This window comes from Kryptolebias marmoratus, linkage group LG8 (assembly GCF_001649575.2).
Source record: "Kryptolebias marmoratus isolate JLee-2015 linkage group LG8, ASM164957v2, whole genome shotgun sequence".
NCBI lineage: Eukaryota > Metazoa > Chordata > Actinopteri > Cyprinodontiformes > Rivulidae > Kryptolebias > Kryptolebias marmoratus.
In genome coordinates, this window is record NC_051437.1 from 25,294,566 (window position 1) to 25,316,091 (window position 21,526).

A 21,526-nucleotide genomic window follows, 5' to 3' on the forward strand; every position below is an offset into this window, starting at 1 on the left:
AATTTCATCTGCTGGTTCACGAGATATTTTGGTAACAGACTCATAAACATACACATACACGAGCAGAAACATTATTGCCCGCCTTCGCCTTTCAGCAGCGGGTGATTAAAAAGGTACAGGGCTTTCAAACTCTAAACTCATTACCGCGCACATAATTAAAAAACTGAAACTAAACAAAGCAAAGCAAGAAAATGCCGTCACTGTAAACCTGGAAAGACACACAAACCTGCACACAAGCAGCGTGCTCGATAATGTGTGCTGCCTCGTGGCCATTTTCAGACAGGGTTATCCATTACAGCATTTCTGCAGTGACCAGCTCTAATTACACCGTGCTGGAGAGTCTCTCTACTACAAGCAAGCCTGTGTGACTGACTGTAGCTTATGAATGACTTTCCAGATATGGGCTGGTTGAGCCAAATTAAACAGCATACACTGCTTTCTTGTACCTTTGGGGGGGTTGAACACATGCTTAAACAAACAAAAACACTTGAATTCAGTCATTTTCTTTAGCCTGCTGCCAGTGATTCACATATTCTGCCTTTCATGTCCAAGTAATGGGCTCTTGGCCATGTTTGAGGCACTGCATGATATTTACAAAGGACTGCTGCGTTGGATAGCTTGATACCTGTGGGCAGTGTAGAATGAAACACTCACATACAAAAACAAGCTCCAAAGGAGTAAATCTGTTTTCTCAGTGTGATTTTTTAATGGTTGGTTGGACCCCAAATGGCGTTTGTCGTCCTAACAAATATCTACAGTGTCCTCAAGTGTTTTGCTCTTCTGAGTTGCAAATCTTCATTATTAGGACTAAAATCATTAGATTTGCCTCTAAATAAATATATCAAGTTATCTTGTAAACCGATGAACTGTGAAACACAATAAATAGCACTGCAGTTCTCTTTAGCCACTGAGCTTCAAATTGCTCGTTTTATCTACATTTCTAAAACCACAATTATTTTATTTACAGTTGTATAAAACAGAAAATCAGCTACGTGTCACATTTGAGAAGCTGCAACAAACCACTGTTTGACATTTTTATCACTGGCTGCCAAAAGCAAAAGACACAAATATAAGCAGAACAATCTATTTTGTTCTGCTTATAGAACCACCTTTAGCAGAAATAGCTTTAAGTAATCTTATCAGTCTCCTGACTCATTGTGGAGGAATTTTAGCCCACTTTTTTAGCAACCTTGCTGCAGTTTAGGGGAATTAATTGATGCACAGCATTTCAGTGGGTTGAAGGTCTGGACTTTGACTGGGACATTGTCATTTGGGGGTTGGGGTAGAAGAGGTAGTATCATACATACCAAAAAGCCTGACTGACTGTGAGCTGTATACATATCATAACCTTTCCGCGCTTCTCTACAAAACAGCTCATAGGAAAAAAAAATCATCAAAATGTAAATGCTTTTTTGATGTCAGCCACACGAAAGGCGTTGCAGGAAGCGAACACATTAAAGCAATCTTCAAAGTCATTTTCTCCAAGTCAGGAAGCCTGCTGATTGTGTGATGGGTTGATTTCAAAGAACACGAGGCCACTTCTTATAGAGCAGAATTTACTTTTATTTATAGTAAAAGGTTAAGAGTCTGATGCTGTGATCAGGAGAGTGCACTTGTTTGTGAAAGATTAAAACAAAAATTATAATTCAGAGAAAGAAGTCACAAAGACAGCTGGACTCTGTACGGCCTAAAGCATTCTTCAGCAGGTCAATGTCATCGACGCAGGAGGGAAAGTGAGCTGGTTAGGGCTGTGGCTTCCCATGAAGGCAAGCACTAAAATAAAAAACGATGGAACGATGGTTAGGTGAGATTCATGACCGCCATCTTTCTAGGTGCTATTTCTATTCAATATATATTTCTATATATATATATATATATATATATATATATATATATATTGCCAATAAAAAAGGTAAAGCACAGATATTATTGAGTCATGAACATTTTTTCTGACAGCATAGACAATTTTCAATGGTTTATCAGCTAATATGCATGATGCTCATTTATAAAAGGCCATACAATATTCTTTTTATTGCAAAACATTTGACTCTTTGGCTCTGTTTAGCTGTTCTCTTCAGAAATCCATGGTCTGTTGCTGGCAGTAACTAAGGACTCCATGTTGCACCTACCAAGACAGCTTCAAAAATTTCTTGTTACATTAGCATAGACTGTGCTGTGGTTGGCCTTTCCAGTATAATTCTACTTTAGAGACATCAAGCTTCTTCCTGGATTTTTGTTAATGTGTTGTTATGAGGGTCAATAAAAAAAATATATTTTCAAATAAAAGGATTATTCTTTTATTGTAGAATTTTAGCTGCTCATCACAGAAATAAATAGTTTATTCTTCTCAGATTCAGCTGAATTACCCATTTATGTTCATATTTGTGTTGATGGACAGTGTTTTCCAGCCTAAAACATAGACATTAGATGGTTGCCAATAATATGAGTGGGCGTATGCAAATTATAGCTTCACCACTGTGACAGATGAAGAAACCCTGTAGTTGCATTGCTGTAATATTTGTGTACAGAATGCATCTTTTTGTGTTTGCTGGATTCATTCAAAGTGCAATAAATGTGTGATATTTATCACCCACTGCCGAAAGGCAAAGCTGGACAATAATGTTTTTGCCCCTGTCTGTACGTTTGACTGACTGTTACCAAAATATCTCATGAACCACTGGACACATTTAACTGAAACTCTCAGAAAAACAACAAAAAAACAAATTGGATATATGTCTTCAACTCATTAACTTTTGGAGTCAGCCTGATTGAAGATGACTGAGTCAATTTTACAGATATTGAGTTAAAATCTAATGTGATAGAAGCTGAGAGTCACTCACAACACATCACTCACAACTTTTTTTTGCATCACATCTAGCAAAATTGCATGAGGTTGAGCATAACATTATATTCACAGTTTGAACAAATCTTGACAACCTTGTTTTTTTTCAACAGAAGAGGACTTAAATCTAAAACTGGTATGAAGGTGGCGGGCAATATGCATTCTATCAAGGAATGCTAGACATTTAAATCTTGATGTTTTTGTTGTTTGACTGCATGACGGGTTGTGAGGTGTCACAAGTAATTCACTCTTGCATTAGATGTTTACTACATATAGCACCAACTTACAGACTTCAACAGCTCTATTTTCTGAATATGAGTCTCGAGTAATCAATGCCTCACTAACTAACTTAAAGATACAGTCGCAAAGTCTGAAGAAAATAGCACAAATCGAAGACTCTCCAGGGAACAATGACACTTCATGAAATTATGTGGCAGCCTGCTGGAGGCTGAAGAGCTCTTTCAGGCTGCAAATGACTGATCCTGGACCAGAGATACATCACGTTCTCCTCTCTGCCCGTCTCCCACCTCCTCCTCTTTCTCTTTTCTCCCTCAGTAAGAACGCCAACAGATGACTCCTGCCAAGTGCCTCCCCAGGAGAAGTGTGTGTTGTCTCTCTCTCTCTCTCTGAATCTGTGCGTCTTTCTGAGAGAGTGTGTGTGTCCTTCCACTTTGATGGTAACATTGGCAGTAATGTGTCTAATAGAAGATAAGCAACACTCTCTCAGACACGTCTTCACAGCCAAACGCTTCTTCCCAACATTATCACGCCGAGTGCAATAGAGGGAATACTCTATCCCCTTCTCCATCTTTTAACATTCACTACGTGCACCCATGCAAAGATACACTCACACTGAATATAAAAGGTTTGGATCTTCTGTTTCAAAGCTGCCTTTGTCATCTTTCCCACAAAGTCAGCTTTCATCCACACACGAAGTTGGACGATGAGTCCCAGAGATGAGTTTCGGCTATAGAAGGACACTTAAGAGAAACTATAGCTTTGGACCAATCTGTTGAAAACTACCCGCAATCATTTTTCCTTTAAAGTATAGCCAATTCACACTCACTCACACACACCAGTGAAGTGGTTTGCAAGAAAGAGAAGGACAAACGCAATAGACAGCACTTGTGGAGAAAGACAGAGGAAGAGTCCTTGACTGCCGGCTGACCCGGCAGCTTGTTTGTGCCAATTCTGAGGAGAGCGTTGTGACGGGGGTGGGGGGATTCAGGTTTATTAGGCGCAACACCGCCGACAGTGACAAGCAAGGGATGGAGGAGAAGAGCTAAGAATGATGGAGGACACAAAAGGTCTGAGTCCACATTGTCAAGCAGTGAGTACAACATGTGAACTGCTTCCATGTTTCTTCTCCGGTTCAGACTGATAACTGAGCGGGCGTGTCACAAATAAAGACAAACTGTTTTCCTCTCAGATGATGTCCTTCCTGAACGCTACAAAAGATCCAACTTACAACAACAAAAAAGAAATTATTCACTTTCTGCACACATTACCTATTTACATCAATATCCTAATTAATTAATTGAAGTAGTTTCAAACTAAGATCATCTTATGTTGAGAAATGTTAAAATAACGTTATGTGCGATCTTATAAAATACCATGGGATGTCTGAGTACATCTTGTAGCAGCCATCTGAAGAAAAACAGTCTCTTAATACTTGAACTGTAAGAGCTGACACAAAACTACAGCATGAATCAGAGTAGTGAACGGCAAAAAGCAGCAAAAGCAGCGGGTAATTTTGTGAGATGCCGTGGCTTACAGATTTGAGTACTCTTTTCCCAAAAAAGGATATGCAGACAAAGCCAGCAGATGTGTGAAAAATTGACTCTTAAGTCTTGAGAAAACCAAGCTGTGTACTGTGGGATGGAAAGGTGCAGCTGCTTTAATAATTTCTCTCCTTTGTGCAGTTTATCACAGGCTGCCCTGCAGCACTTGTCTTCTCAGTGTGGAACATATAGTGAGGTCAGGACCTAAATACATCGGCTCTACCCACCGCTGAGCACCAACAAGCTTTAAAACTGTCATCCTGTCCCTCTCTCCTTACCCATCCTTCCTGTCTGTTTTGACACTTACCTTCTTCTTCTATTTGTGTCTTTGTCTGAGTGGGACAGTTAGTGACAGCAGCAAACGGAGGAAATGTCTGATGACATTTAGTCTGCGACACAAACCGGAAAGAACATCTGGGAAATATGACATTTTATTATCTTTGCAATGCAAAATAAAGTCCTATATTTGCAGATAAAACAAGCCACCAGCTTTTAAAATAAATGGTTTTATAACTGCATCTCAAAAATGCTTCTGCTAATAAAATAAATACCCAGTTTTCAGTTAATATGTGTTGATATGATTACTTGTTGGAACACTAAAATTATTTGACACATTTTAAATAAATTAAATGCCTAGCAGGCCTTGAATGCATAATGAATGCTTCCTTTCATGCCTGATTTTTAAGCTAAGATCATTTTATGACGAGAACGGATGAAATTATAGCTATTTTGGTCAAAACTTGCAAACAGTGTTCTGCAGGATCTCAACCAATATTAAGAGTTCTTGCATGATCTGTTAGAGCTTGACATAATAAGGATAACTCTCAGGAATGACTACACTAAAATGTAGCTCAGTGTGGAAACATGACTGAGTTATAACCATTTTTGTTTTGGCCAAGGTCGCTTAGCTGTGGTAGTCATCTTGACTGGGGTCGACTCCAAAAGTTCATTAACTGTCGATGTACATTCACTGATTACTTATTGAGAGTTTCATTAAAATCTGTTTACTGGTTCATAGATATTTTGCTAATGCTAAAAACAAATGAACATGCACACACAGACATTATCACTTTCACCTTCGCCAGGTGATTTTTAAACTACAAAGAAAACAGTAAACGTGTCTCCTGGGTGTATAGAGTCAATTCTCTATTTATTTCTTTATGCAACATCCAAGTTTGTGGTTTTGGTTTAATATTGATAAAGTGAGTCATGTCTTGTTCTTCATGCCAGCAATGACTTTTTGTTCCATTTAACCAAGGACATTACTCAGAGTTCTGAGACTAAAACTCTAAAAGTGCTATTAAGGATTTAGCTGTAAGGAGTAAAATTTAGAAAGAAGAACAAAAGGAATAGTGCTGGTGAGAAGACTGTTTTCTAGATAACAGGTTGGTAGTGAAAACTAACAGTAGCCATGGAATTAGACAGAGCAGACATAATGTTTCACTTCATTCATTCAGCTTAAAAAAATCTATTAAAACTATAAATTTGTAATGCAGAAAAAACCCAAAATGTCAAAATGGAAAGTTGTTTGCTTGGAGCAATTAAAATCCTTAACAAAATCTCAATCAATCAGAGGTCAAATTAGGCCTAACTGAAGCACATCGAATGCTTGTGCTCCCAAACATATCAGCTTTTACTCAACTATATCACCACACAGCTCATGATATTTTAGTAAATGCTTTTGTCAAATCAACATTGTTTTCAGCTCTAACTGTTTGATTTACTGCTTATGTTTGTCATACGAAACTCTTTGAATCCACTGATTAGGATTAATGAACAACTATGTCAATTATGTTGACAATTTTGCTTACTAGCAAAAAAAGAATAATGTGACCAATTCAAAAATGCACTTTTGTCAGAAAGAGTCTTGAGGTAAATATTTTACCAGATAAAATATGTAAAAATTTAAAGTGAAAAAAAAGATTTTTTGGACAAGTTAACCTTTATTTAGAGTTGGCTCAAAAACAGCCAAGAACTAATTAGCTTAGATTAGTCTAGCATAATGGCTAGTAATGTATACTCAAGTTAAAGTTTTCAAAATGTGGCTTTGTTTTTATATTTGACAAGATGAGATCTCCTAGTATCTGGCCGAGACTCGAGTCATATTTCTTTGAGTATATAAGTCTGTTATATTAACAGAGCCAAACACCCCGGTATCTACTGGTCAAACATCATGTTCATTACTAAACTCACTCATGCAAATATGACTCACATCAAGCAGTAATTCACATCAGGTAATAAAGTTTACTACATTTTGTTTTGTGAAACAAAGTAATCCATTTATTTCCTGTGTTGATATTCCTTGAATTCTAACCAACCTAGGAACAAATGGAGGAAACTCAAACATTGCTCTTTTTTGCAGTTTCCTGTCATTTAGATAAATGCAAATAAAAGTCTTAAATGTGACAAAGCAACTGTGTGCATAATTATTGCAGCTAAAGTCGATATTATTAATGCTTCTTGGATCGTTGTCCACATTAGATGGCTCAGTTAACAATGTTGTCAAGCGTACGTGGGACAGGAAAACCAGTGCACATCACCGAGTTTTTCATGACAGTTGTTCTTCTGAATTCACTGATGTGATAATTTATGGGAGCCCACTGTCATGTCAGCACACCGCCCACCATTACACATGAACTGAAAGAGAGTGGGAGGAGAAGAGGAGCAGACAGGTACATTTGGTGTTTGATTCAGTAGAAGACACAAATAAACCCTGCAAGCTGCTGCCGCCTGTTTGACAGCCATACTGCATTGGCTGTGGTTAAATATTTAATAATCTAATGGTAATATGATGTCATGATGCTTCAGTTTGCTTTTAGTCCCCCTTCTCCAGACTGCATATTATACAACATACCAATTTTTGGAAAATGTCATTTAAGTTGATAAGGAGAGGGTTGGAAAGAAGGCTTAACCACAGCAGACTGGCTGCATCTATGCCAGATTTAAACTCGTGCATCCATCTATTCAATTCCTCTCGAATACTGATATAGAGTGTAGGAGCAGCCAAGCTTGAAGCCTTTAAGGCTGTGCAGCAGGCAGCAAGGATTCACTGCATGGGTAAATCAGAAAAAATGGTTTAAATCCAATCTAATAATGGGAGTCAGGATGGTGCTGGTTTCTCTGGTGATGGGGGTCAAAAAAGGGTGAGGATATAAAACCTGGGCTAAGATTTATTAGTTTTAACTGTCAAGTGAGCTAAAAGTTTATCTTTTTATTAACCCATAAAAAGGTGAGCCTTATATTCTAATCTAGAGAGATGCAAGAAGAGTTAATGATGGAAGCTGATAAATAGAAATTTTTATGATGTTAGTAGGGGTGGGGGTTTAATCTATTTTTAGATGCACAGCATCGACAGACATGAAAGATTCTGAATCAAATTTCAAGTGCCAACAACTGATTGTGTTAATGTTAATCTGTGCTGCTACTTTAGGAGGGTCTGCAGAGTTGCTGTGCGGTAGATTCTATTTCAAGTATAGTGTTTTACATAAACATCATAAGCTTACCAGCTGCCTCCTAGTGTTTATTCACAAAGTTGATAATCATAGATAAATGAGATGCATCGATAATTGTTTCATAATCGCATCACACCCCTTGCATCACAATCAAATTGTGAGGTGCTTAAATACTCCCACCACTAATTGTTAGCATGGTCTCTGTTTTCTTATTTTCTTAGAAAGTTTGAGCATCCTGTTGGCAGAATGGCTCATTTACCCTTCGCTGAATACTTAAGGCAATTGATTGGGTGGAATAATTGCCTCACTTGCTTCTAATTGGGAGTTAATTGAAAAGTATCAACTAAGAAAAAAGTGTCTGAGCAGAAGTAGATTGTAGCCACAGAGTTTCTTCTTTCATTCTTCACTTTTTTTGTCCTCACATTTCTATTCTAGCTGCTGCAGTGACAGTGGGAAAAAAAGGATGAATTATGACCCTCGGGGGCTTAAAAAAAACAGCAAGACCAGCCAAAATTACAACACAGTCTCAGAAAAGCAAATGAAAGTCTCACAGTCTTCTTAAATTGGCCCTGTTCTTACACTGTATGAGTGATGTGACTCACCTCACACAAGCCAGAAAAATATGGGAACATTTCTTCTGCAAATAATAAAGGTGTTACACGAGTTCAAGTGTGTTTATCCCCTCATCATCCCCACCCTGTGAATCATTATAACAGCATTCCATCAGAAAATCCCATCAGACTTAACTCTATACCACTGTAATATGCTCCGTGCGTTGCTAATTATTACAGTGCAAGGCCATTTAGAGTTTCAATTAAGAATTAGGAATTACACTACATGAGTGGTAACACACTGCAAGAGCTTTAAATCTCTTATTGCCCTCCTGTTTTCTTGCTTTCTAACTGTAAGACAAAACACGAAATATCTCTTCAAACACATTATTCAGTCTGAAAAAGCAGATGTGCATTCTTTATGTTGCAGATAAACCAGCCTGCTGTGAGGTATTATTCATACAGGAAGATGATAAATGCAAACAAGCTGAAATACAACAACATCAATCTCCAAAATGATTCTGTGTGCAAGGAGTGTCTGTAGCCGACATTTCAGACATCTTTACAGTGACCATGAGAGGCATCGCCAGTATGAAGCAAATGGAATCTTAAGCTTTTTGCTGGAATAAAAGCCACCTTCAGAACTGACCAGAGATGAAACAACAGAGACAGACACCAACTCTCTGAATATTTGACACCAACCATCGGAAAAAGGGGAAGAGACATCCACAAGGACTCAGTGAACAGTATGATGTATATTAAGGCCTTGTTTATATGGGAATGTTTTTTTTCCAAAACAATATTTTTTTGTTGTTGTTGGTGTTGTTTCTAAAAAAAAAAATAGTCCAGTAAACATGGCATTGTTTCTAGAAACAAATATTAATCCACACAGACAGAAACCAACGCAAAATGCTATAGTAACTATGCCAGGCCTGTATGTGGTGCTGTAACGCTGCCACAAAAATACACCGGAAACAGGAAACAAGACATGAAGCATACACATAAAGCTTACAAGTCACTGTATATATATATGTATCATAGACTGGAGGTCTTATCCCATACAGTCTAAGACTTAAACTGTATACACAAGAAGAAGATGGGTGGTGAATACAAGAGTTTTGCTGCAGTTGAGAAACAAGCATCTGCAACACAAATGTAAGCAGGACCAGAACTGAAGAAGCCTTTTGGATGAGAAATATCTTCAAGAATCCAGAGAAGAAGTCCAGTTGTCTTCAACTGCACCACTTAGGACGGTCACGTCCTGGATGACTGAGAATCTACACCAACGTAGGTCATTAATGTTGTCACTGTCCACATATTTATCACGCTTTGGGTTGTAGGTTAAGTTAGAGGTGGGTCTAAGACATCATAGTTTTTAAAAAGCTGTGTTTAGTCTGTCTACACAAAAACACAAGGGTGGCGTTTCAAGATGTTTTCACTCTGGAAAATACCATTTAGGGGCTCCAAACACTCCATTTCCATGTTGACGCATGGCTGAAACAAAAAAGATTTTCACAGATTCACAAAAAACATTCCCGTGTGGACCCCAGACCCAAGACTCTCTCCTTATAAAAGACCCAGCCCAACACAGTCGAGCCGTTTCCACTACAACTGAGCAGATTTTAGGCTGCACATTGGTTTGCTTGATCATTTTATTAGAGGTTAGTCTGTTATATTACAGTTGGACATCTATTCATGTTCTTTAAATATATGAAAACATGGTGCAGTGCTTTGTGGTGAAGACAGATAGTTGTAGGCTCTTTCTGTTCTTGTATGCACCATCTCCGCAGAAGGTAAAATATTTGTTTTCTTAATGCAACATTTAGAAAACAGTTCAGTTTTGCCCAACATAAAAAAACTTTATGTAAGGTTACAACTTGTTAGCAAAATGACACAAAAATTACAGATGAATATTCAATTAAATATTTTTTCATCACATTTTACCACTGGTGGGACTGTAACCAACTTTGAAGTTGACGTTAATTCAGATTACATTGCATCCTTGTTTCCTTCTTTAAAGTCTTGTTGGAGGGATGCAATCTTAAATGTGTATGTTGTGCTGAGGTAAGTATAGTGAATTGGCATTTCAATGACATGTAAAAGATTAAATCTGATTCTCTTTGTCAGTCTGGCCAAACTTAGCCCTGCCAGTGTGACACCTGTAGAGATGGGCAGGCTGAGCCAAAGTTTCTAGGAAAATCCTGATGGTTTGGACATTCTCTCTGTCAGACTGCATGATGTAGCCAAGTCAAAAAAACACTGGAGGCCATTTAGGGAAGCTCCTATTGCAAGAGAAGGGAGGGGGGCTCTGAACTGGAGGGAAAGGGTGTTTAGTATACCTCTCATTTGGGACACCACGAGGTCATGTTTGTAAATGAGAACCGGTTCTCAAACATTTCACCTGCTAAAATAAATAAATAAACGAGGCAATATTACCATCAATCCATCAGCTGCACATATCTGGTTATATCACAATAACTAAACTCAGGAGATTTTTACTCTACACGTTTGTAATATTGTTCATTTTTATGCCAAACCTTTTCTTTTTAGGTGAATTCCAGGCTGATGCACTCCTTGAACATACGTAAACTCATTTTTATGCGCGTGATAAGAAGGAAAATGAGCACTTTTGGTATCCAGAACAGTCAGTTGGCATATAATCAGCACCAGCCTTTCAAGCCTTTTGTCTCTAATTCCTCCTCTCTGCCTGGGAGCAGATGGTATTACCTGTGCCATCCTCCCCTTTTTATGATGTTCTTCCCTGAAAGAAAACGGGGTCTCACACCTACCGTTCCCAGAGATGTGGTTCTCCATCTCCCGGTGTCCAGCTTGCCTCGTGGAGACACTAAGTTGCATACAGAGTCCCATGTAATGTAAACTCCCCAGCAGCACCCTGAACGCTCCCATTGCTTTGCTGTTTTCTCTTCTTTTCACCCTCTTTTTTTCCCCCTTTTCACATCGGGTTGAATAACGCGTGGCGGAGATTTTTCTTGTTTGTTTGGTTGTTTCTTTATTTTTAAATCCAGGTATACTGTTCTCCTGAGCAGATGGAGGAAATAAAGAGAAGAAGAAGAGGAAAAGTCGGCGCAGCCTCGTCGTTTGTCAGCAGGCTGACTGACTCACCGCGGCTCTGCTTCCCGTCAGTCGGCTCTACATGCGGCGGAAGGACACTGTTCCCCAACAGAGCGTACCGCGGCTTGCAGCGGGGAATATCAATTATGAGAGGAGGGATATAAAAAACCGTATTCCTAACCCTGTAACATTAAACTTAACCAGGATCCATGATTATTATGGAAAGTCGTTTTTTTATGTAAAGGCAGCTTCGGAATAAATATATTAAAACATTGACATATTTTATTTCATTTTCCACGGACGAGCATTAGGCCTATTCTAAAGTGTGAGTGGGTGTGTGGGATTTAAATTAGAGCTGTCAGAATTTAAATAAACTCGGGATGTGTAAGTTTTCTCTTCAGACAGAACTTCCTGTTCTGAGCTGCATGTTCAGTTCGGGTTTCTCTGTCCGTGGTGCTGAAATGCAGCCTCAGCATCGGTCACTCACTGAACCGCAAAGGATAAAAATTCCTCCTGACAAGCCACTTCATGACAAGGATTATTGGACTTTATGAAAAGTATGTAGCAGTGCCTATATTCTTTAGTGATCCTAAGAATGTTTCATTTCATTATGCTTTTAGTTTTACACTTTACTTAGTATCTATAGTACATTTTGTCCACCTTGTCAGACCAAATAATTCCCAATTTCATTTGTCACTTTATACACAAAAATCACAAGTGAATGTGGCACAATTTTTAATCTATGGACTTAAATGCTGAAGCTATAATGTCAAACAATGAATATTGTAGGATAAATGTGTTTCTGCTTCATAAAACAGACGTTTGTAATTTCGGACAGAGTCAGTTCTGACCATGTTTGGACTTATATTGTTGTTATTGTCACACTTCTTCGAATCAAACTTAAAGTCTCAGTTTTAATTTGAAGACACTCAAAGTGATGCTTATTAAGGGTCTAACATGTAACTAGAAAGCAGAAGCTGTTAGAAACCTCAAGAAAACCTCCGGACATAAAACCAAGTGAAGATGAAGATTTTATCACAGCAAATACAGGAGGTTTAGCCAAAAATATGCACACCATTTATAAGCCTTTATCTTGTTTAAAAAAACAATCATTATAAGCTGGAGTGGATCTGGTTCTGAAAGGACTTTGTGTGGAGGGATAAAAGATCAATCTGTGGCTGAGTGATGGGAAGTGGAGGCAGAGCGTTAGCATAGGCATCTCTGTCCTCCAACGACAGAGTCACCACTGTTTATTGATGATGTGACACGAGACAAAAGCAGTCGGATAAATTCTGAAGTGTTCAAGCATAAACCGTCTGCAGCAGAACTGATTAGACCCAAATATTCTGTGAAACTAGTTGTGGAGATTTTAGGGATAAACATGTGATATCTGTCTATCAGGAAATCTATTTCACTGAGTAATTACTAACAAAGAATTCTCTACAAAGTGTTAAACATGAATAATTTATTCATAAAAATGAAAGTTTTCCCTACATAATTTGCCAATTACTTCATCCAACTTGGACTGTAACTGAATATGTTTTGGTAAGCGGCTAAAATAACTTGAATCGAGTTGCTGCCTAAATGTTCCTGGGACTTCCTGCAAGCTGTCGCTTGTCATATGTTTAACTCTGAGTTAAAAATATTCAAGCATTTTAGGATCTGCCTCATGTGTGCTCAGTGTTTGGTCCCAGCAACCATGTGAAACATATTCCTTCAAAAATCTGTGCTTGGGGTATATTTTAAAAGTTGTATTTTGCAAAAATGCTTTGTGGTTTGATTTTTGACCAGGATATGTATTTTAACTCCTACATTGTAAATGTTACCTGGACCGCTTCCTTCTACCAGAACAATGTCACTAAAAGTAGAAACATCTTGTCCCAAAGTGACACAGAATAACTTCTCCATGCATTTATCACTTCTAGGACGGATTACTGTAGTTCTTTATTAGCCGGATGTTCAGATGATCCAAATTGTTGCTGCCAGAGTTCTGTTGAGAGTCAGGAGGAGGGATCAGATTTCTCCAGTTTTAGCTTCTCTCTGTTGGTTCCCTGTAAAATTCAGAAACCTTCCTCCTGACATCCAAAGCTCTCAACAAACAAGCTCCATCTTATATTAAAGATCTTATTGTTCTTTATTTTCCTCACAGAGCACTTTGCTCTCAGACTGCAGGTTTACTTGTGGTTCCTAGAGTTTCTGAAAATAGAACAGGAAGTAGAGGTTGTTGTAAACTGGCATCACATAAATAAACTGAATTGTCCAACACTACCAATGAATTCAATTATTACCTCCGACACGGAGGTTATGTTTTCGGTAACGTCTGTTTGTTTGTTTGTCTGTCTGTCGACAGGATTACTTAAAAAGTTATGAACGGATTTTCATGAAATTTTCAGGAAATGTCAAAAATGATACACGGAAGAAGTGATTAAACTTTGGTGGTGATCTGGTCAAAGGTCAAGGTTCAAGGTTCAAGGTCACAGTTCAGCTGTATAACAAGAAGGTTAAACTCCACAGCTGGACACTTCATGGGACAAGGGTGATCACTGTTGATTTCAAGATCCATGGGGTCAAAGGTCAATGTCACAGGTAACCTCTTTGTTAAAAACTTGTCTCTGGTTTCCTCCGCCAAGGAGGTTCTGTTTCCGGTTGTGTTCGTTGGTTTGTCTGTCTGTCTGTTAGCAAAGATCAGGTAAAAACTAAAGTGCAGATTTGGATGAAAGTTTTAGGAAATGTTGGGGTTGTTACAAAAAAACAATGGATTACATTCTGCTTTTATTTTGATTTGAGTAGCTGCTGATGGCCACATATGTCATTTCCCATTTCATTGCAATTCTTTTCTGTAGAAGTTACAAAACTTACTAAAATCAGAACGATAAACCTCTGTTTAGATTACCTAACTAATTTCTTTTAACAAATGCTGTTATTCCAGAGGACCTAAAAATAAGTTTGTCTTGCATGTTTTTTTAAACGTAAAAGTAAAACTAGTACTTTTACACAAAGATGCAAAACAAAAAACAGACGATACTTGATATTTTGCTTGTAAAATGGTGCGACGCCCTGATGATTAACAAATGGTGGTTATTTGACCCCTGTGGTGGTCATTAGGCTACATATTTTTCCATGCAGAAGAACAATCAGGGGAGATGAATGTGTTTTCTCCAGCAGGAAAAGAGGGCAGCATGAAGAACCGTTTACAGCAGCTGAGCTGCCTGCTGCTGCAGCTGGACAGCTGTGCTACTGCCATTAATAACATCTGTATTGAGCTGCTGCATCTCAGTAATCAATTACTTCCTGTTTGAACATGTGCATTAATAAAAACACAAGGCGATAATGATACTAAGAAATAAAAACACATAAGTAATGAGGTGCTTTGGTTTCATTTGCCTATAAAAAGATAAAACAAATGTGTTTCATCCCATTTTTCTGTTTTTATTAAGTAAAAATCTGCATCCTCTTGCAGTTAAGACCTTCTATCATTAGAATTCTAATCCATTCAGTGATTATTGTTGGGATGAATCTCCAACTGCGTCGTCTTTTATTTTACATGAATGCTGATGAAGGCAGAGGGTGGTAAACAGCCTGTCTGACTCCAGACCACCTTCTTTCTCTGTCAGCAGAATTAAACAAGCTTCCTGTGTCTGTATAAGGATGTTCGTGTGTCAATACGTCAGTCAAATACCTGGATCTCTCTACATTAAGTATGGCTTTTATCATCGTCATTTGACAAAGGCGAAGGATGTTTTGTGTACATGTTTGTCTGTAGCGTTAACAAAATATCTCATGAACCAGTGGACGGATTTTATTAAAAATCTCAGGAAGTAATAATCAGGTGCACATCTACCACTGAATAACTCATCAGGCTAAATCATCAAGATGGCTACAGCTAAGCAATGTTAGCAAACACAAAAATGGCGAACACTTACAGATATTGAGCATAACATTTGGTGTGGTAGTAGCTGAGAGTCATCACCAACACATATTATGAGAACTAACTAATTGTGCAAGATCTGTGTTTAAAACTTTGACATCAACTATTGCAGCCAGCTGTGTCTGTCTGTTAGCAAAATATGGAGGGATTTTCATAAAACTCTCAGACTGTAATCCTGATTAACTTCTGGATTCAACCCAGTTAAATATGGCCACCACAGCTAACTGACACAAGCCAAAACATAAAGAGCCATAAATGTCAGTTTTACCGATATTGGGCTAAAATGAAGCTTTTATTTATATTACTGTTTGAACCTGATAAATCCACAAAACGTCCTTAAGAGGTTCATATATTTGATCCTGAAACAAAAAGAAAACTTCTGACCCTGAGATTCCAGAGATTCACGCAGGAGCCAGAAACACAACTTGTCTCTTTGTACAAATTATAAAAAAAGATGTTACTGCTGAACTCACGTTTTCAGATGTTCTGCACAAAGCTTCAATGTGGCCATTTTGCCCACTTTATCAATCCCTGCGCTCACTATCAGTGGCTCGGTACTTTCTCCTCTCAGTACCAAGAGATGAGCCCAGCAGCATGGTGGTGCAGTGTTTTCACTCAGTCATTTGGAAAATACAATTATTCTCCTTCCCCTCGGCTGTGAAATTGCTGTACGACCGCTGTTAAACATGCTGCAGTCATAATCACTGATAAGAGATGCATGGGGCCGCGCCTCCTCCGCCAGTACAGTATGCAAACGACACCCTGCCGCTCGAACCATCTTGTTACTGAGCGATATTAGAGTTTCTAAAGACACTTAGGAAAGGCAGCAGATGTGGCATCTGTCAGAGAGTAACCTCTGTTCCCTCCCAGCACTGCTGCTGCTTCCTGCCAAGAATCCCGATCAGGGATCCAGAGAGAACAAAGTGGACTAAATGAGAGCTGGACACAACTTCGGCACAAAAAAAGACTCCTTGCACCACTTTAACACAGAGATAGGAAAAGTTTTTGTCTGTTTAGATGAAACTGCTGAAGCAGAAATGTGCTTTTAGAACCCAGGATCTCTGGCAATATCATTCTTTTTTGTTTCAGCCAGTTTGGTTGTTTTTAGACAAAGTGTACATCAGTCTGGGTTGTGTTCATACAAACCCAGAAGGAAACACCTGAACTGCTGACCTCTGAAGGCAGGGCATCTCCTCTGGTGGTTCTGTTATGCTGTGGAGGGTCAGTTAGCTGGAAAAGTTTAGGTTCATTTGTCCTCTCTATAGAGAAGAGTCTCTGTAAAATTGTACAAAGTTCCTCTGAATAATCACCTTTAGCCCTTACTAAAGCAGATCTTCCAAGATGACAGTAACCCCAGCCACAAACAATGACGGGCCACCCAACAGTTTCATGATAATTAATATATAAAAAGAGAGAAATGTGAATGATGAGTGGGGAATGACTTTGCTGAAACTTGGTAAAGATTGAATTTTTGGATAGAGTTAAAACAAGTAAAACAGAAGCTAAAATCCTTTAATCCTCCCAATTAAAGCCAGGGTGCAACCAAGCTTCTCTGACAACACGTGGTGTCACTCCGTTTGTTACATGTCAAATGTATTTATGAGCAGTTATATCATTTAAATAAGGAAAGATCTATCTATGATTCAAGATTGCTCTCAGTTATAATCCCCACCTTCTCCAGTGTTTTTAACTACTGAACTCTTCATTCTATATTTAAACCTGTTACTAAAAAAATACAAACAAAACTAAATCAGTTAATCAGACGTATAATGTAAGGTTCTAAAATTCAAATACCGCCTTCTGTAATACCTTCAAAACAACTAACATTTGATGCAGCTTTGCTAAGAAAAACATTGCATCTAGATGATGCTTTCCAATTTTAGTAAGAAGCCTTTTCCCTGCAGTGCGGGGTTAGAAAGTCAAGTATCAGATGGAGTGCTGCACCAGCGGCTGCTTATTTGTGACAGCAGGGGATGAGTCTTACCATGATGAAGCTGGCTGTAGTCAGATAAAAACAAATCATCCAATATATATTTTTAGTAAATTGTTCTCTGCAATTTATCTGACACTACTGTGCCGTCAAAACGATGTCAAGATTTATATCGGGTTAAAAATAGTTGGTAAAGGATGTTTAAGTGGGTCATGTTCATGCAAAACATCATCATCGTTAGGCCTGCGCTGATTTAAAATGCAAAAGTAATTGGAATATGTTTTTCTGGAGCTGCTAAGCTTAAAGCCAGCAAAGGTACAATGAGTCTGGAGCTGAAAACAGGGAAGAATAAGAGCCGATGTGTTTGTGTATACAGCTGTACTGTAACACACCTCCACACTGATGTGAGCAGCATCACAAAGACGAACAGCAGTGGGGCGAGAGCTCGGGGAGGCTGCTGGGATCCGTCCGTGGGTGGCTTCAGATGAAACGCAGCAGAAGCAGCGCTGCCTTTCTGCGAGGATCCTCTTGCTGGGAGGAAAGCTGTTAACACGACTCGCCGTCTCCATCGGTGCTTCTGTGCAGCGGTAATCAAGTGTATAAGTGTAATGAGATTCATCAGGATGCTGCGCGTGTCTCACTCTGTAAACTGTGACATTAATGAGACTCAATCGGGAGGTTAGTATCAAATGTTTTAATAGAAAATATTTTACAGCTAAAAAAAAAAGAGAGAAAAAAAACAACAACAAGCAAACCAGGGTACATGGGAGAGAACAGGGAGGATAGTTTTTAGATCTCTGCAGGATTCAGAACCTCACCCTGTGATTAGAAGTACTGACAGCTCCAGCCCACTCTTCATTAGATTTTTACAAGCTGCCACAAACTGTCACCCGTTTGACCAAAACGGCTTAATTAAATAAAGCTTCAAATTATCAATTTATTTCTCAGTTATTTTTTCTGAACACTTTGATTTCAGAGGAGTAAAAAAGCTAATGCAGTATTTACTATTAAATCTCTTCAAATTATTAACAAAGTGGGTTGAAAAGTATTCATCCCCCTTTCCATTATGTTGCCTTACAACATGGAAATTAATTGGATTTTTAATTTGATTAAAACTTAATAATTCTACAAATACATTTCAGATTAATGAAGATAAACAGTGAACATAACTCACTTTAAATTATTTTTAAAAGCAGAAAACTGGAAAATGGTGCCTGAGTATATTTTTTACAGAACTATATGGAAATTATCTGGAAAACTATATTTTTAGCAGCAGGTTCAGCATCAAGTGTCTTCAGGCCCGTCTCCACCATCTTGAACCATTAAACCACTGAACTTTTTGTCTGTTCTTCATGATCAAACATCTCCAGCTCCTTCAGGTTGGATGGCTGCTGCTTGTGTCCGAGGTCTGGGGTTTGACTGGACCATTCCAGGACTTAACGGTTTTCCTTCAACCAGTGGAGTGCTGCCTCAGCTGTGGGTTTACAGTCACTGTCCTGCTGGAAGGTGGACCTCCGTCTCAGCCTCAAACCTCTGAAAGACTCCAGAATGCTCCTCTCAGGAATTTCCCTGTATTTTGCTCCATCTTTTCCTGTAACTTTGTCCAGTTTCCCAGTTCCTGCTGAGTAAAAAACATCCCCACAGCATGATGCTGCCACCTCCATGCCTCACTGTGGGGATGGTGTTCGCAGCATGATGAGAGGTGGTAGATTTGCCTCAGACGAGATGTTCTTGATGTTTGAGGAAGATTTTTTTTTCTTTCAGATCTCAGATTTTCCTGCCACTCGTCCATGAAGCAGACGCTCGGTGAAAGCTCTAACTACTTCAAGGTGTGGAAGTGGTGTTGATTCTGGGAGCTGTTACAACAGATGTATCATTTGACACTTTGATTGCTCACAGATAATTTGTATTTTAACTATGTGGCTTCAAAGGAGATAAGCAAAGGAGATGAATACATTTGCACATAACGTGTTTCAGTTTATATTTTATGGAATTATTTTAAACAAAGTTGAACTGTTTAGTTTCAACAATCTGGGGTGCCTTTTTTATTTTTTGTGAATTGTTCCTTTTAATCAATGTAAATATCCAATAAAATTCCAGGCTGTAAGGCAACAAAATAAAAAGATAACCAAGAGGACAATGAATACTGGAAGTTACTTTATTTTCGCTAAGTCCGAATGAATCTGTGTTGGGCCTTAATGAGCTCACATGTAAATGGTTTTTTGTTTGAAGGCAATTTTTTTGTGTGCATGAGAGGAAAACGGGAATAAAAAAAAAGAGATTAGAAGTTGTCTACAAGCTCCATGATCCTCTTCCTCTCAGCCTCTTTGAACTCTTCGGTCTTTCCGTCTCCGATGCTCTCGACGTACTCTGAGAAAGACAAAGAAAAACCCGAGGATTAGTGGGTTTGACAGCTCAGGCGTGGCTGTTTGACTCTTAAAACAGAACGTCCTCAGAACCAAGGAAAGATTCACCCTCCTGATGATCTGAGAAGGAAAAATGTAAACATTAAAAAAAATTATAATGCGAACAATTCCCGAGTTCAGTTTTGGTGACAAAAAAAAGCCAAATAAGATATTCACTTTAAAAAAATATATATATAAACCTTCAGGCAGAATGAATGTGTCAGGAGCTTCTATTCCTCCAAATACCTTTAAAATCTTTTTATTTCTGCCAACCTAAAACCACCCATCAAACAGAGAAAATGAAGATGACAAATAAGACTGAAATCATTTTTCATTGATCGGCTGCAACTTGAATTAATCAAACTTTCAAAAAGTAATCATTGAATCCACGTTTGGAGTCAACCCAATTCAAGAGGGCTGCCACAACCAACTGTCAATTTTTATTATTTGGCTAAAAGTTGGTGTGGTAGTAGCTGAGAGTCATTTACAACACATACTCGTAGTGAAGTAATGCTAGGCCTCATTTCTTTCTTTTCTCAAGATTAAAAACATTTCATTGCAGTTTGTTTTGTGAAATAAAGTCAAAATCAGCAGCAGAAACACTCATTTTTCTGAGAGTGAAACAATCTGAAATGATTTTAAAAAAATGAATCAAAAAGAGAAATCAGGACTTCCGGGTGAGCAAGCAAGATGGCGACAGCTTAACCAGGTGGCTCCCCGACAATTTTTTAAAAAAGCAGAAATTAACTACAAATGCGGGATGTAAAATAAACATAAAAGTGAGCCGGAATGCCCAAATCCAAATCAAAGAGCACTTTGGTGTCCCGAAAATCAACGGTAAGAGAAGAAACGGACGAAGAAGGTATGGCTAACCTCTCGGACTCGGAAGCTTCATTAGCGGCTAACGACTCAGCTAACGAGACAGCTAACTTACAAACTATTCTCCAAGAACTAAGAGAATCACGTCAAGAGAATGGTGATGGCTTCCGAGAGCTTAAAGAGGAGATAAAGAATGTGAACATTAGACTGGAAGAGGCAGAGACGTGTATCTTAGAAGCGGAGAACAGAATTCAGCAGCTCGAAGAGCTAGCTATCAAGCTAAGTAAAGTACAAGACGAGTTCGAGGCTAAGCTGGTGGATCTCGAGGGGAGATCGAGAAGGGACAACCTGAGGCTCCATGGCATTGCAGAGGGCTCGGAGGATGACTCGCCGTCCATCTCAGCCTTCATAGACAACCTACTCCGAGATAAACTGGACATTCCGGCTTCACTCGACCTGAACATAGAAAGAGCTCACCGCTCTCTGGGGCCCAGAGCTCCGCCTGAAGCCCCCCCACGTTCCATAATAGTCAAGTTCAACACATCTAAGGTAAAAGACGAAGTACTAAAACGAGCCTGGCAAAAGAAAGGCTTCACAGTGGCGGGGAGAAAAGTCATAGTGGACCACGATTATGCTCCAGACGTGTTAAAGCGGCGACGTGAATACACTGAAGCGAAGCGGGTCCTCTGGGAAAAAAAGATCAAATTCCAAACACCATTCCCGGCCAAGTTGAGAGTTTTCTACGA

General features: G+C 38.8%; 2 protein-coding genes across 2 annotated transcripts in view; both read right to left on the minus strand.

Annotated features, from left to right (window-relative positions):
* The window catches only part of LOC108233016 (V-set and transmembrane domain-containing protein 2-like protein), a 47,541-nt gene extending 35,686 nt beyond the window's left edge, over positions 1 to 11,855 (minus strand). The window contains exon 1 of the mRNA XM_017411177.3: positions 11,416 to 11,855. Coding sequence (XP_017266666.1) covers positions 11,416 to 11,533 — 118 coding nt within the window. The 5' untranslated portion in view covers positions 11,534 to 11,855. The remainder of the gene's footprint in view (positions 1 to 11,415) is intronic.
* Positions 11,856 to 18,988: 7,133 nt separating this feature from the next.
* The window catches only part of ctnnbl1 (catenin, beta like 1), a 54,960-nt gene continuing 52,422 nt past the window's right edge, over positions 18,989 to 21,526 (minus strand). The window contains exon 16 of the mRNA XM_017411167.3: positions 18,989 to 19,926. Coding sequence (XP_017266656.1) covers positions 19,838 to 19,926 — 89 coding nt within the window. The 3' untranslated portion in view covers positions 18,989 to 19,837. The remainder of the gene's footprint in view (positions 19,927 to 21,526) is intronic.